The sequence below is a fragment of the Molossus molossus genome, unplaced genomic scaffold (assembly GCF_014108415.1).
Source record: "Molossus molossus isolate mMolMol1 unplaced genomic scaffold, mMolMol1.p scaffold_m16_p_12, whole genome shotgun sequence".
NCBI lineage: Eukaryota > Metazoa > Chordata > Mammalia > Chiroptera > Molossidae > Molossus > Molossus molossus.
This window is the reverse complement of record NW_023425347.1, coordinates 23,116,802-23,130,634: the sequence shown is the minus strand read 5'-3', so window position 1 is coordinate 23,130,634 and position 13,833 is coordinate 23,116,802. Positions and strand designations below refer to the sequence as shown.

Here is a 13,833-nt window from a genome sequence, read left to right as displayed (position 1 = left end):
TGACAGGTAAGGCAAACATGGGTAATCTGAAATTTTGGAGGTAATGGAAAGAGGCCCTGGGAGAGCTGAGAAGGAAAGTTAAACCATGCCCACTTAAAATTTGCATGAACTTTCAAATCTTCACTACTTTCATTTTTCCTCCTATACTCGAAAATCTCATTCATGGTTCAAATCCAACTTAACAATCAATCACTTCCCTAAATCTTTCAAACACCACCAATTTGATTAATCCATAGTCCCACAGTACTTGGCCTATAATTCATTTATACCTACTTTATGGAAGGATAGTGAAACAATGAATAAGAATACAGGTTTTAGAGCCAAAACTCCTGGTTCAAGTACTGACTCTACCACTGACTAATTCTTCATTCTCAGGCAAATCACCATTCCCTGTGCCTGTTTCCTCATCTATAAAACGAAGGTAATACCAGACTAGGCTACACTTAACATCCTTTTTTCACATTTTTTATCTCTGATATCAGGGTACATCTTACATTAAAATGATGCCTTATAAGCAATGTAGATTTGATGAATTTTTTGTGAGAATTAAATACATAAATACATATAAAGCAATAGAGAAAATATTTAATGTACACATTTTTATTAAAATATAGTTATTTACATAGTTTTCCTAAATTACAAATTACTGAAAAAAAATTTTTTTCTTTATTGATTTTAGAGAGAGCAGAAGGGAGAGGGAGAGAGAGAAACATCGATGAGAGAGAATATCGACTGGCCGCCTCCTGCATTCCCCCCACTGGAGATCAGGCCCACAATCTGGGCATGTGTCCTGACCGGGACTCAAACCGGTGACGTCTTGATGTATGGGTCAATGCTCAACCACTGAACCATATCAGCCAGGCTACATTACAAATTTCTTAAGGGCTGATCTGACAATCTCCTTGAAAACAGACACCCGACTATCTAGTCCTATCCATCTCCAGCAACCACAAGAATGTTTGGCATAAAGCAGCCACTTAAAAATTTCTTGTCATGTTCACTTCTGTATCATCTGTAGGATCTAAGTTGACTCTGAACCCAGGATGTGGTTAAAATATGATTAAAAGGGAAAAAAATGCATTTCTATAGCACTGCATTCAGAACAACTATCTTATACGCTTAAAAAATCCAAAGACAAAACAAATTGTTTCTCATTATAAGTGAGCCAATGCCTTAGACCTAGTAAAAACCAAGACCTCTGATTAAGTCCAGTGTACCTCCTACTATAATGAGTTGCTTATAGAAATGACTAACCTACCTATATATTTCTTGAAGCCAGAGTTGAAATTACTAAATTATAGAATAAGCTAGTGATACCATAGCTATTTATCATATTGTTAAACTCTTTTCCCATTATGTACAAACTTTACTAATGATGACCAAGAATAAAAATTGTTGGCAGAGAATACAGAATGGCAACAAAGGACAACCAAACTCTGTACTAGGACTGTCTGAGTTTATCCCAAACTCTGTATGGGCTCCTATACCCTTTTTTTAAAAAAATTGTTTTTAAAGCTAAAACGGGTATAATCCAATTTTGTATAATGTCCTCCAAATAACTTTCTTTTGCTATGCCAACCCTACCAGCTTATCCCTTTGAAGTTCAGATAAAATTGTTATCACCTGTGAAGTTTCCCTATTTGGATCTTTGCTCCCCTCACATGTCCTTAAAAAGAAGTAAATACTCTATCTTCTGAGCTTCCACATTACCTTACCCACAGCTCTTTTTTTTTAGCTAAGTTATATTCTGTTGTAGTTTTTTCTCCTAATCTTCGACCTTCCCCCTCCTACCAACTAAATTGAACTGTGTAAGGGTAGCGATCCTGTTGTTTCTTGATCTCCAGAGCAGAGCTTAAAAATGGCACTTAGCAGTTGCTATGTAATTATTTTGAAAATTGAGATGGAAAAAGATCTGTGGGGACTAGATAACCTTTAAAAATACATTCCAACCTTGAGGTTCTGTTTCATTAGATCACTCTGCTTGCTGAAATAAACATGTTTTTCTATTAAAAGCAATTAGCCAAACTTGATTTTTAATATCACTGCTTTCTTGGCACAACTTATCTACAGTGTATATTTAAGAAAGGAAAAAAAGAAAGACCATTAGATCAAATCATTATGGGTGGGGCCTTCGTACCTATATATTTTTAAAAGCCCCATAGCTGACTCTCCTAGATATAAACCACATAAGATGAGAGATAAACTTATGATCTAAATCTGTTTCCAAGCCTTTTCTATAAATTACCAGACAGCAAATATTTTAGGCTTTCCTGGTTATATATGGTCATTATTGCACGCTCTTATGTTTTTTACAAATATTTTAAAAGTGGAAAAACCATTCTGTTTGCAGGCTGTACAAAAATAGGCCACAAGCTGAATCTGGTGTACAAGACAACTACTGGTCTAGCTCATGAATTATTGTAGATATATAGGCAAAAGGCAGGGACTGGATAAAACAATTAATAGGATATCTTATTAAGTTATAAAGTTTATGCCAATAGCTTTTAGTTTTAAATTTTTATAAGCAAAAGTAGATGTATACTCACATTAACTTTCCTTAAAGCTATTGCATAAACTCAAATTTGGATTTAAATCACAAGTTCTACAAAGAGCATTCTGAAGACAAAGCATATGAATTAGAAGCTCTGGAAAGAGCAATACAGAGAACGCATTTTTTTTAAAATCCTCACCTGAGGACATTTTTGCATGTATCTTCAGATAGAGTGGGAGGGAGAGAGGGGGGAAGAGAGACAGAAAAACATCGATGTGAGAGACAAACTGGCTGCCACCCACACAATGCCAACCGTTCCGGGGACAAACTGCAACCAAGGTACGTGCCCTTAGCGGGAACCGAACCCAGGACTCTCCGGTCCACAGGTTGGCACAACTGATGAGCCAAACCGGCCAGGGTGAGAATTCATTTTTTAAAATTATGTATTTACTGTATCCTCAAAGTACAAAAATGAGGTTATACTCCTCTCATAGAGTCAAGGCTAAATGAGATGCAAAACCTGAAAGTACATGACTCAACGTTTTCTTCTCCTTGTCACATACCAAAATAAATGTTTATTGAACAAGTGGTATTTCACGGGTAGACTGTCAGATCCTGGAAAGCAGAGGCCATGTCCCTCTTTTTCCCCCATGTAGCAAAGTGCTCAGGTAGAATGAGACAATTGCTTTGAATGAATAAAAATGATGAATCTATCCCCAAAGGTTTTATTATTCACACAATGCCCAACCTCATGGATTCTCCTAGTCTGGCTTCAATGTACATTATTACTCTAGCCTCACTCATTGCTTTATTTCTGGACACAACCACTTAACCACAAGAAAATGTTTCTCAAAGGTACCCTTGTGCTTTCCTGCTCCCCATCTTTGTTCACATTTTCCAACTTCCCTTTCTATTCCCAAGATCAACTTCAACTGGTTCTTTTTCCATTTTCCCCCAAAGCTTTCCCTCATCAACAGAAAGATTCTTTTAGAGATTCTATATTGAGTACATCACTAAAACTGTCTTTTAACTTGAAAGTATCTTCTGTAACACCAACAGCATTTAGCATAGTCCCAAAACTTGTATATAGGAAAAAATTAGGTAACAAGTACAAAACAAAAAGAAGAAAAGGCTAGTTTCTAAACTATTGTGGATTTATTTTCAAGATTCTGGCTTGCTATTTTTCAATATGCTGTGAGTGGTTCAATCAGGACCATCCAGTATTGTAGGTATTTTTGTTGTGCTAAAGGAAAACAGGTGATAGCTGCCATTAATTATAGCTATTACAATGGACTATAATCTAAATGTTTAAAATATTAATAATATAGTTTAAAAATATGAAGGGGATTTTCCATGTCTCTGATAATCGTGAAGATATAAAATCAGAGGAATGACACAAGCACTTTTTTAAGGAAGGCAAAAAAAAAAAAAAGACCTTGGGAGAGAAGGCTTACCTATCTTTTATAGGCAGCAGGGCTCTTTGAAGGAGGGTCTCCAAAAAAGACGCCTGTCACAGAGCCAGAATCCTGTCCTCACAGCAGAAAGGTTGTACTGGGTGAACAGATGAACAAAATAAAAATTAGCTTAAAATACACTATTCTTATAACAACTTGGCTGAGAAAACTCAAGAGTGCCAAGAGTAAAGAATGTGCAAGTCTCGTATATATTTCATAAATGATCACAAAAACAAGTTTAAGTCTAAATAGATTTTATTATGGTGATTATTCAGCTTTGCCTTCCAAAAAAGGTTCAATATTTTATAAAGTTTTGTAATCTCTCAGATAAAATTATGAGACAGGAATTCGTGTGTGTGTGTGTGTGTGTGTGTGTGTGTGTGTGTGTGTTTAATCCTCACTCAAGGACATACTTAGAAGAAGGGAGAGACAGAAACATCAAAGTGAGAGAAACATCGATCGGCAGCCTTCTGTATGTACGCCTACCGGGGATCAAATCCACAACCTAGGTTATGTGCTCTGACCAGGAACCAAACCAGCCACCTTTCAGTGTATGGGAAAACATTCCAACCAACTGAGCCACTCCAGCAGGGCACATCTTGTTTTTTAGAACATAATTAAGGACTAACAAAACTTTCACATTCTCCCTCCTACCACTACCGAATCATTTTTCAAATGGTCCAAATATATGTTTACCAGAAAGTATAATGCAAAGTTTCTCTTATTTGGCAGACATTATAGAATGGCTCACTCAACATCTCCCTTTATTTGCCTTCCTCCTACAGAGGCAGGAAAGGTAACACCTGGATCTCACAGCTTTCCTTTCAGCTAGCTGTGGCCACATATCAAAGTTCTGGCCAATTCGATATACAAGCAGAACTTTGGTAAAAGACATCCCCTCAGGGGAGGGGAAAGGGAGGGGGGGGAGCCAAAAATCACTAGAAGAAAGCTCTTTGTTCTTTCCCATCTGGAACAGGGAAACAATGCCTAAAGGTAAAACAAACATCTTGTAATCATAAGGTTAAATGCCACATATAAAGACGATGGCTCAGGAAGAAATATGGCACCCAAAATCTTGATATCTTTTTTCTTGAGATGCTATACTGGAGGAGAAGTGCTTGTCTGTGGACTTACTGCCAAAAAAAGGAAACTTCTGTTTTGGACATCATTACTGACACTTTTTAAAAAAAAATATTTACAGCTGAAGACATTCCTCATTCGTATTCAGACACATTCTCAATACTTACAAAGTAAAAGTCTAGTTTTATACTTTTTCTAGAGATAAGAATGTTATAAAAACTCTAGGAAACAAAAATTACATATGCAATATACAAAATGAAAAAAGTTAAGTTCAGACCTTTTAAAGGTCTAAAAAATGTATTGGACTCAGTTCCTCCAACCTGGAAAGTACTGCTTCTCCCTTTTTTCCCTGTACTCTCCAGTAATTTCTCTGTGTCTAAAGTCTAATATGCCTGCCCGAATGTGATATAATCTCACCGGTTCATTTTAGCAGAATTCCCCCAAAGATACTAACCCAATATGGGAACCAGTTCATTTTCAAAGTAAGTTTACAGAAAAAAACTAAATCTGTCATTTTTCCATTCTCTCATTTTAAAGAAACATCATCTACCAGTTTCTTCCTGGTTCCAAATTGTTCTCCTTCTGCAAATGTTCAAGAGCTGAGATGATAAAAAAGTTAAAAACAGCTCATTTATAAAACAGTTACTACCAAAGTAATTCTCAGGAATAACACCTTATTTGAGTTAATTCCAAGGAAAAAGAGAATTTAAAAAACTGTGAACCACTCAACTGCATATCATAGAAACAGAGGTAAGGTGTAGAAAACTTCAAACAAAATGCCTTCGCAATTACTGGCTGATATGCTAATGTCACATATTTTCTTACAAAAGACTTTCAAAAAACAAGAAAAGCCCTGGCTGGTATAGCTCAGTTGGTTGGAGTGTCATTCCATACACTGAAAGGTTGTGGGTTCAATTCCCAGTCAAGGCACATACCCAGGTTGCAGATTCAATCCTGGTCAGGGTGCATATGGGAGGCGACCAATCAATGTTTGCCTCTAACATTGTTATTTCTCTCCCCCTCTCCCTTCCTCTCTATAAAAAAATCAAGAAAGCCCTTGATTTTTGGCTCAGCGGTTAGAGCGTTGGCCTGTGGTTCACAGAGACCCGGGTTCAGTTCCTGTTAAGGGCATGTACTTCAGCTGCAGTTTGTCCCCGGCCCTGGCTGGGCCGTGCGGGTGGTGGCCACTCAATGTGTCCCTTTCACAACGATGTTTCTCTCTTTCTCTCCCTCCTGCTCTATCAGAATAAAAAAATGGAAAAATGTCCTAGGTGAGTAAAAAAAAAAAACAAATCAAGAAAAATATTAAAAAACGAACAAACAAGACAAGAAAAGGTAAAATTAACCTTGTTAATTACTCCAAGAATCTAAAAGTAGAACATAAAACTGATCTTAACAGGGAGAAGTCTTTATTTATGAAAGAAAAAAATCACTCCAGGAAATAAAGAGAACACATATTAACTTAGTAATTTTCTATGAAAAAAAGTCTGCAAAAAATTCCATCTATAGGCAATCTACCATTTTTTCCAATCAACCTGCAACTCTTCCTCCTAATGGCCTCTTAAGGACCAAAAATACTTCCATTTATGAAGTCCCTAACAAGGTTGTCACTTAACCAAGTCCTCAAAAAATGGAATAAAGAAGAACAGCTATCACAGAAATATTGTTCCTCCTGTTAGCATGTACCTTCCAAAGGCAATCAGAGCTTTTCATAAAAATGAAATCAGCAGTCAAGTTTTTGAGGGGAGCCCTAAATTTGAAAGTCTTTAGAGCAATAAAGAATACCTATGATTATTGGAGGGAGATTTATCCCAATCATTTCTCAATCCAGATTCTACTAGCATTGTATTTTATGAAGTCTGCTTGTATCAGCCAAAGCAGAAAATAGAGCATAATGATACAGCTTTTATATTGGATAACTTTATGTACTTAATGTCAGTGAAAGCATTTTCCAATTTGCCTTTTTCCTCCTTTGACCCGGGTTTCTAGCAAAAAAAACAACCACCCTCTCGTTTATGGCACTGTAGAAAGAAAGGTTTTGATTTATAGTGAACAGTTTCACCTGTGATCATTATCCTGTAACCTATATGGTTATAAATCAGGAGTCGTCTATATTCAGACTTCAACTAATTCTACTTAAAACAATGAAACAATAATCTGGAAAGCAAATAAGAAAATGAATAACCTTTCTAAATCCAGTCTTTCTGCACTTTAGTAATGAAAGGAAGATTGGATTTAGAAATACCACATGATAAAAGGTCAGCTTAATACTAACAATAATAGCAGCAGCTAATACTTAGTCTTTGTGCCAAGCACTGCTCTAAGTGCTTAATATAAAGTCATTTAATACAACCCTTTGAGGCCGCTACTATTATCATTCCCCTTTTACAAAACAGAATCTGATGTTTATAGACTTTAAATAACTTGCCCAAAGTCTTACAGTGGTACAGCTGGGATTTGAACCCAGATAGTTTCCAAAAGCCCATGCTCATAACCATACTGCCTCTTCAAAAAAATCGGATGCTTATAGTCAATGACAAGTTTTCATGCTTTAACTCTGCCTTTAAAAAAATTTTAGGGGAGCCCTGGCCGGTTTGGCTCAGTGGTTGGAGCGTCGGCCTGCGGACCAGAGAGTTCTGGGTTTGGCTCCCGCTAGGGGCAGATACAAAAAAAAAAAAAAAAAGATTTTAGGGGAAGCATAGCAAATACATAGTATATAATGAAAAATTTGTTGAATGAGGAATACTATTACTGCAAAATTGCCACTATTACATATTCACATATAAACAAACATGTTTTCCTCCCAGATCTTAAAATCTATTCCATAAAAACCTTAGTGGCTCAGATTACTCATCTTCCTTTACACCAAAATTATTTATGAAACATCTGCTAGCTTTCTAATATTCTTTCAATTATGAAGCATTTCAAACTTTACTGAGGTCTTTATACAATGTTTACATTAAAACAAGCATGGATTTTAAATACCTAAAGGCAAATATATACAAAATACACACACAGAAAATCAGAGTTCATAACATCTTTACTCCCTCTAACCTAGAAGTTATCAATTGGAGGTGATTTTACCCCCTAGGAGACATTTAGAAATGTCTAGAGACATTTTTGGTTTTCACAACTGCACGTTGGGGAGATGTGCCATTGGCTCTAGTGGGCAAACATTCTACAATGTACAAGAGCCCTCCACATGAAGAACCATTTTGGCCTAAAATGTCAAGCCACATTAATCAAGTCCTAAATAAGACCAGGTATATTACTCAACTTATAGAACAAGTTCTGACCAGTGAGGGAGGCACTGAAACAAAATAATAGAATCTACAAAAACACTATTAAAGTAATAGAAAATCATTTCCTTGTATCCATTCCCCATCTAATGGACTGATAATACATAAAAAGGAAAGGGTAAAATTAACCCTTTAAATGATTCACCAGCTCTTCCCATCCTGAACTTTCACTTTGAAAACTAAAAATATTCAACATTTTACAAAAACTTGCAAGTAGCCCTGGCTGATTTGACTCAGCGGTTAGAGCGTCGGCCTGCAGTCCAGAAAGACCTGTGTTTGGTTCCCGCTAAGGGCACATACCTCGGTTGTAGTTTGTCCCTGGCCCTGGTTAGGTTGTGCAGGTGGCAACCACTCGATGTGTCCCTTTCATGTCGATGTTTCTCTCTCTCTCTCTCCCTCCCACTCTATCTGAATAAAAATGGAAAAATGTCCTCAGGTGAGGATAAAAAAAAAAAAAATTGCAAGTAAAGGAAAAATGGCAGATATTCCCTAAGTGATAACTGGTCCACCAATCAAACTTCAAATGCTTTATTCTCATTACATAATCCCCAACAAATTGAGAAAAAAGTGCTGGTCCTTAAACCCCTTGTTTTTCTGCATAAAACAGAATAAAATGGTTCAAAAACATCATAATTTATTAATATACTATGAAAAAAATTCTCAAAAAATCTGCTCCTTTATATGTTCCCGTTCAGGACATGCATCCCTCCCCATCCCTTCCCTTCCCACATGACCAACTCTAGTCAAGGTCCAGCTCAAATCCAGTCCACATCAACCTCACTCTTCTTTCTTGTTGTTAATCCTTACCCGAGGATCTTTTTCTGTGGATTATTTTTTAGATAGAGTGGAAGGGAGGGAGGGGGAGAGAAAGAGAGAAACATCAATGAGAGACACACATTGATTGGATGCCTCCCCACAGCCCAGACTGGGGCCAGGGAGCGAACCTGCAACTCAGGTATGTGCCTTTGACCAGGAATCAAATCTACAACCCGTCGGTCCGAAGGCTGATGCTCTAACCACTAAGCCAAAATGGCCAGGGCCCAATCTCACTCTTTTCCAACTTTTACACTCTGGCAGGACAATAAAACTAATAGCTGCTGCTTCTTTTTTTTTAAAATCCTCACCTGAGGTCTGGCCAGTGTGGCTCAGTGGTTGAGTATCGACCTATGCACCAAGAGGTCGCCGGTTCGATTCCTGGTCAGGAAACATGCCCAGGTTATGGGCCCAGTCCCCAGCGGGGGGCATGCAGGAGGCGACCAATCGATGTTCTCTCTCATAGATATTTCTAACTTTCTCTCCCTCTCACTTCCTCTCTCTCCAAAATCAATAAAGGAAATAAATAAATAAATAAATAAATCCTCACCCGAGGACATTTTTCCATTTTTATTCAGAGTGGGAGGAAGAGAGAAAGAGAAACATTGACGTGAAAGGGACACAGAGTGGCTGCCACCTGCACAACCCAACCAGGGCCAGGACAAAGTGCAACCGAGGTACATGCCCTTAGCAGGAACCAAACCTGGGTCTCTCTGGACCACAGGCCAACGCTCTAACCACTGAACCAAACTGGCCAGGGTAAAACTAATAGCTTCTGAAGTGAAAGAAAGGGTTTATACACTTAACTAAATGTCTTCAGAATTAAAAACAACCAATAAGAAATTGATAGTACCTAGAATCTGTTCTCTGGCTGTATCAGAGAACATCATATATTTATATAGCAGGAATATTTAACTCTCCCCAGGAAATTAAAAAAAAAAACAAAAAAAACCCCACAAAATTTTACCTCCTCTTCACTTTCTTTATCTTCATCCTCTGAAGACTCTTCCTTGTTTTTCTTTTCATCTTCATCACTGCTAGACTCATCTGACAGAATTTCAGGACATTTGGTTTGCTTTGCTTTCCTCGCCATTCCGGAACTGTTCCGTTCCTTTTTGTTGCCTTTGCTAGAAGTTTTTTTAGATTTTGGCAATGGCTGCATAAAATAAAATAAACACCAATGAGGTGTTATATTTCCAGGTCAATCAACTATTTGAGACCTATTTCTGAACTCAATTCTTCTTGCTCCTGTCTCAAAATATATTTCCAAGCTTAGCAGCTTTAGAGAATAATTCATCTCTAACTTAGTCAAATTAATTTTTTTTTTAATCCTCATTGGAGGACATTTTTCCACTTATTTTCAGATAGAGCGGGAGGGGGGGGGGAGAAAGAGAGAGAAACATCAATATGAGAGAGACACATTGAGCGGTTGCCACCCACACAACCCCAACAGGGGCCAGGGACAAACTGCAACCAAGGTACGTGCCCCCCCAGCGGGAACTGAACCCAGGACTCTCTGGTCTGTGGGCCGACGCTCTAACTGCTGAGCCAAACCAGCCAGGGCCAAATTAATTTTTTTGTTTGAACTACCAATATCCTTTCGTTTGTATTCTAAACACCTAAACAAGAGACTTCACAAATGTTTAAATACACATCCTATGTTCTGACATAGGAATAGAAGCTCAAGTACACACTGTGTTAAGCTCTGACAGTTTACACTTTATCAAGATAATACTTTGAATTAGACGTATAATTTATTTCATTCCTATAAACATTCGCCACTGGCAGAGAAGGTTCTTGTTTTAGGGGACCCTCCAATCAAAGGCCCTGGAAGAATCATCCATGAAGTAAATAAAACCTCATTTACACATCTTTCAATTTATGAACTAAATAATTTATAGTCATTTACCTCTGGGCTCTACTTTCAATAATGCCAGGATTATATTCTCATTGATGATTATAAATAGGCAGTAAGTACTAAGTATATTAATTATGAAACTAAGAACCACAGAGTAAGTGTACTTACTTTGATATTCAATTAAAACACATATTTAAAAGGAGATCATGTGAGGAAAATGGTTGTATTAACCAACAAATTTAATTTTTAAATACTTTTTTTTTTTTTTTCCCTCACCCGAGGACATTTTTCCATTTTTTTTTTGTACAGATAGAGTGGGAGGGAGAGAGAGGAAGGGAGAGAGAGAGAGAAACATCGACGTGAAGGGACACATCGAGTGGCTGCCACCCGCACGACCAACCAGGGCCGGGGACAAACTGCAACCGAAGTACGTGCCCTTAGCAGGAACCGAACCCGGGTCTCTCCGGACCGCAGGCCGACGCTCTAACCGCTGAGCCAAACTGGCCAGGGCTTAAATACTTTTTTAGGGTAGAATTTGCTAACTTCTAAAACTGAAAACCATAAAATAACCCTGCATAAAGGATCTGAAAAAATATATACTGATGAGTCAAAATTACTTATTTCCAAAAGTATGGGTATCTTTTGTTTTTATTTTTGCCTGTTATTTTCTGAAGTAAACAGAAACATTAAGAAAAATTCCATAATATAACCTTAAGATACTCAACTGTATAAATGTTAATGATAACTTTAGGCACTAGTTTATGAAACTAGTGAAACCACAGATCCCTTCTCTCCCAGGAACTTCTAGTCTTAGAGGTCATTGTAACCTATACAAAAATTAAGAAAACGTAGCTGCTTCTGTAACATGGTGTTCTCAGGCAATCTACAATGTACAGAATAGACCCTAACTTGCCCAAACAACCTACCCTTCATAAAGCAGACTGGGAAACAGCCAATCTACGTCACTCCAGAAATTTTCACTTAGTGGACCAAAGATATTTGTCAGAGGGGTTCTCTACAAGAATCTTGCTTGAATGAACAGATATCCTTGTTATGTGAACTATTACCATGACCAGGAAACAAATCCATTTAGATCAAGTCTTTGATATCACTGTTTGGAGAAAATATAACTGTCTAAACTCTCACTACTCACTGTATGAAATCCAGGGCTCAAATATGTTAGAAAAATATGACAATCCTCACTTTCCCAGCTCTGGAACTAGATGCCGATAGTGAGATTATTAATCTGCACAGGGAATTAGTAATATGAGGACTGGAATGGTTACTGAATAAACCTATACAGGAAAATAAAAACTGTTAAATCATTCAAATAACCAATCAAGAAAATGCAACTTCCAAAAATAAATAAGCTTTTAATTTAAAAAAATAGTAATAATAAATGTGAGAACTTTCCTATATTGGTTTTAAAATTAGTTGAATCAATTACTCAGAATCCAGTGTCAACAGCATCATCCCTTTTTATAAACAAAATCTGATTAATAAATAATCAAGGTAGGAGTACAAAAGAAGAGTAAAACAATGTTAAGTCAATAATATTAAGATCATTATAGAAGAAACAAAATTAGTTCTGAGTTTATAGTGTTTTCCATAAATGATGAAAGTGTATAGTAGCACAGAAAATACCTTAAGATACCACTAGATTAAGTAGTAATCAGAATCAAATATGAAAAATGGATGTAAGACTTAGATTCCTTAAAAAAGATAAAAACAGTGCTTCTGCCCTGCCCACTTTGGCTCAGCAGCTAGAGCGTTGGCCTGCGGACCAGAGTCCCGGGTTTGGTTCCCGCTGGAGGCACGTACCTCATTTGCCGTTTGTCCCCGGCCCCAGTTGGGGTTGTGTGGGTGGCAACCATTTGAAGTGTCTCTCTCAGGTTGTTGTTTCTCTCTCTCTCTTCCTCCCTTTCTCTCTCCTGCTCTATCTGAAGATAAATGCAAAAATGTCCTCGGGTGAGGATAAAAACAAAACAACTTCTCAAAGTGTGGTTAGTAGACCGGGGGGGGGGGGGGGGGGGGGGGGGGCGGCGGCACAGGTTTCCTGAGAATTTTTCAGAAGCCTAGAGGTCAAAACTATTTTTATTACACCAAGACACTTATTAGCTCTTTCACTGTGTTGACATTTATATTGATTACGCAAAAGTAAAGATGTGTAGAACTGCTGGTACCTTTCTACTTACTAATCAAGCAGAAGCAGCAAACTGTGCTAGTAGTCATTATATTCCTCACAACCACATACCAGCAGGGGGGAAAAGGTGTTTCCCTTAAAAATGTCTTTGATGAAGCAGTAAATATTAAGTGTTAATCAAACTTTTAGTACATCTTTAGAATATCTGTATAACAAAATGGGAGGTACAACAGAGTACTTCAGCTACAAATTGAAGTTCACTGGTTTTCTCAAGGAAATACACTTGCACTATTGAATTGTGACTTCAGCTAGTTACTTTTTTCATGGAACACCATTTTGAAAAGAATAATTGAGCCCTGGCCGGTTTGGCTCAGCGGTTGGAGCGTCAGCCTGCAGTCCAGAGAGACCCGGGTTTGATTCCCACTAAGGGCACGTACCTCGTTTGCAGTTTGTCCCCGGCCCTGATTGGGTCGTGTGGGTGGCGACCACTCGATGTGTCCCATTCACGTCGATGCTTCTCCCTCTCCCTCCCACTCTGTCTGAACAAGAAATGGAATGATGTCCTTGGGTGAGGATTTAAAAAAAAACAAAACTGAAAAACTATGCCTTCCTGGCCCAGCCAGTGTGGCTCTGTAGATTGAGCATCCTCCCATGGACTGAGAGGTCCTGGTTGAATTCCTGGTTAGGGCACATGC

At 37.8% G+C, this 13,833-nt stretch overlaps 1 protein-coding gene across 7 annotated transcripts in view; it reads right to left on the bottom strand.

The window, feature by feature from the left end:
- DEK (DEK proto-oncogene) overlaps positions 1-13,833 on the bottom strand; it is a 35,790-nt gene that overhangs the window by 10,659 nt on the left and 11,298 nt on the right. For all 7 annotated transcript variants that reach the window (XM_036255850.1, XM_036255852.1, XM_036255851.1 and 4 more), the window contains one exon: positions 10,105-10,293. In XM_036255850.1, coding sequence (XP_036111743.1) covers positions 10,105-10,293 — 189 coding nt within the window. The remainder of the gene's footprint in view (positions 1-10,104; positions 10,294-13,833) is intronic.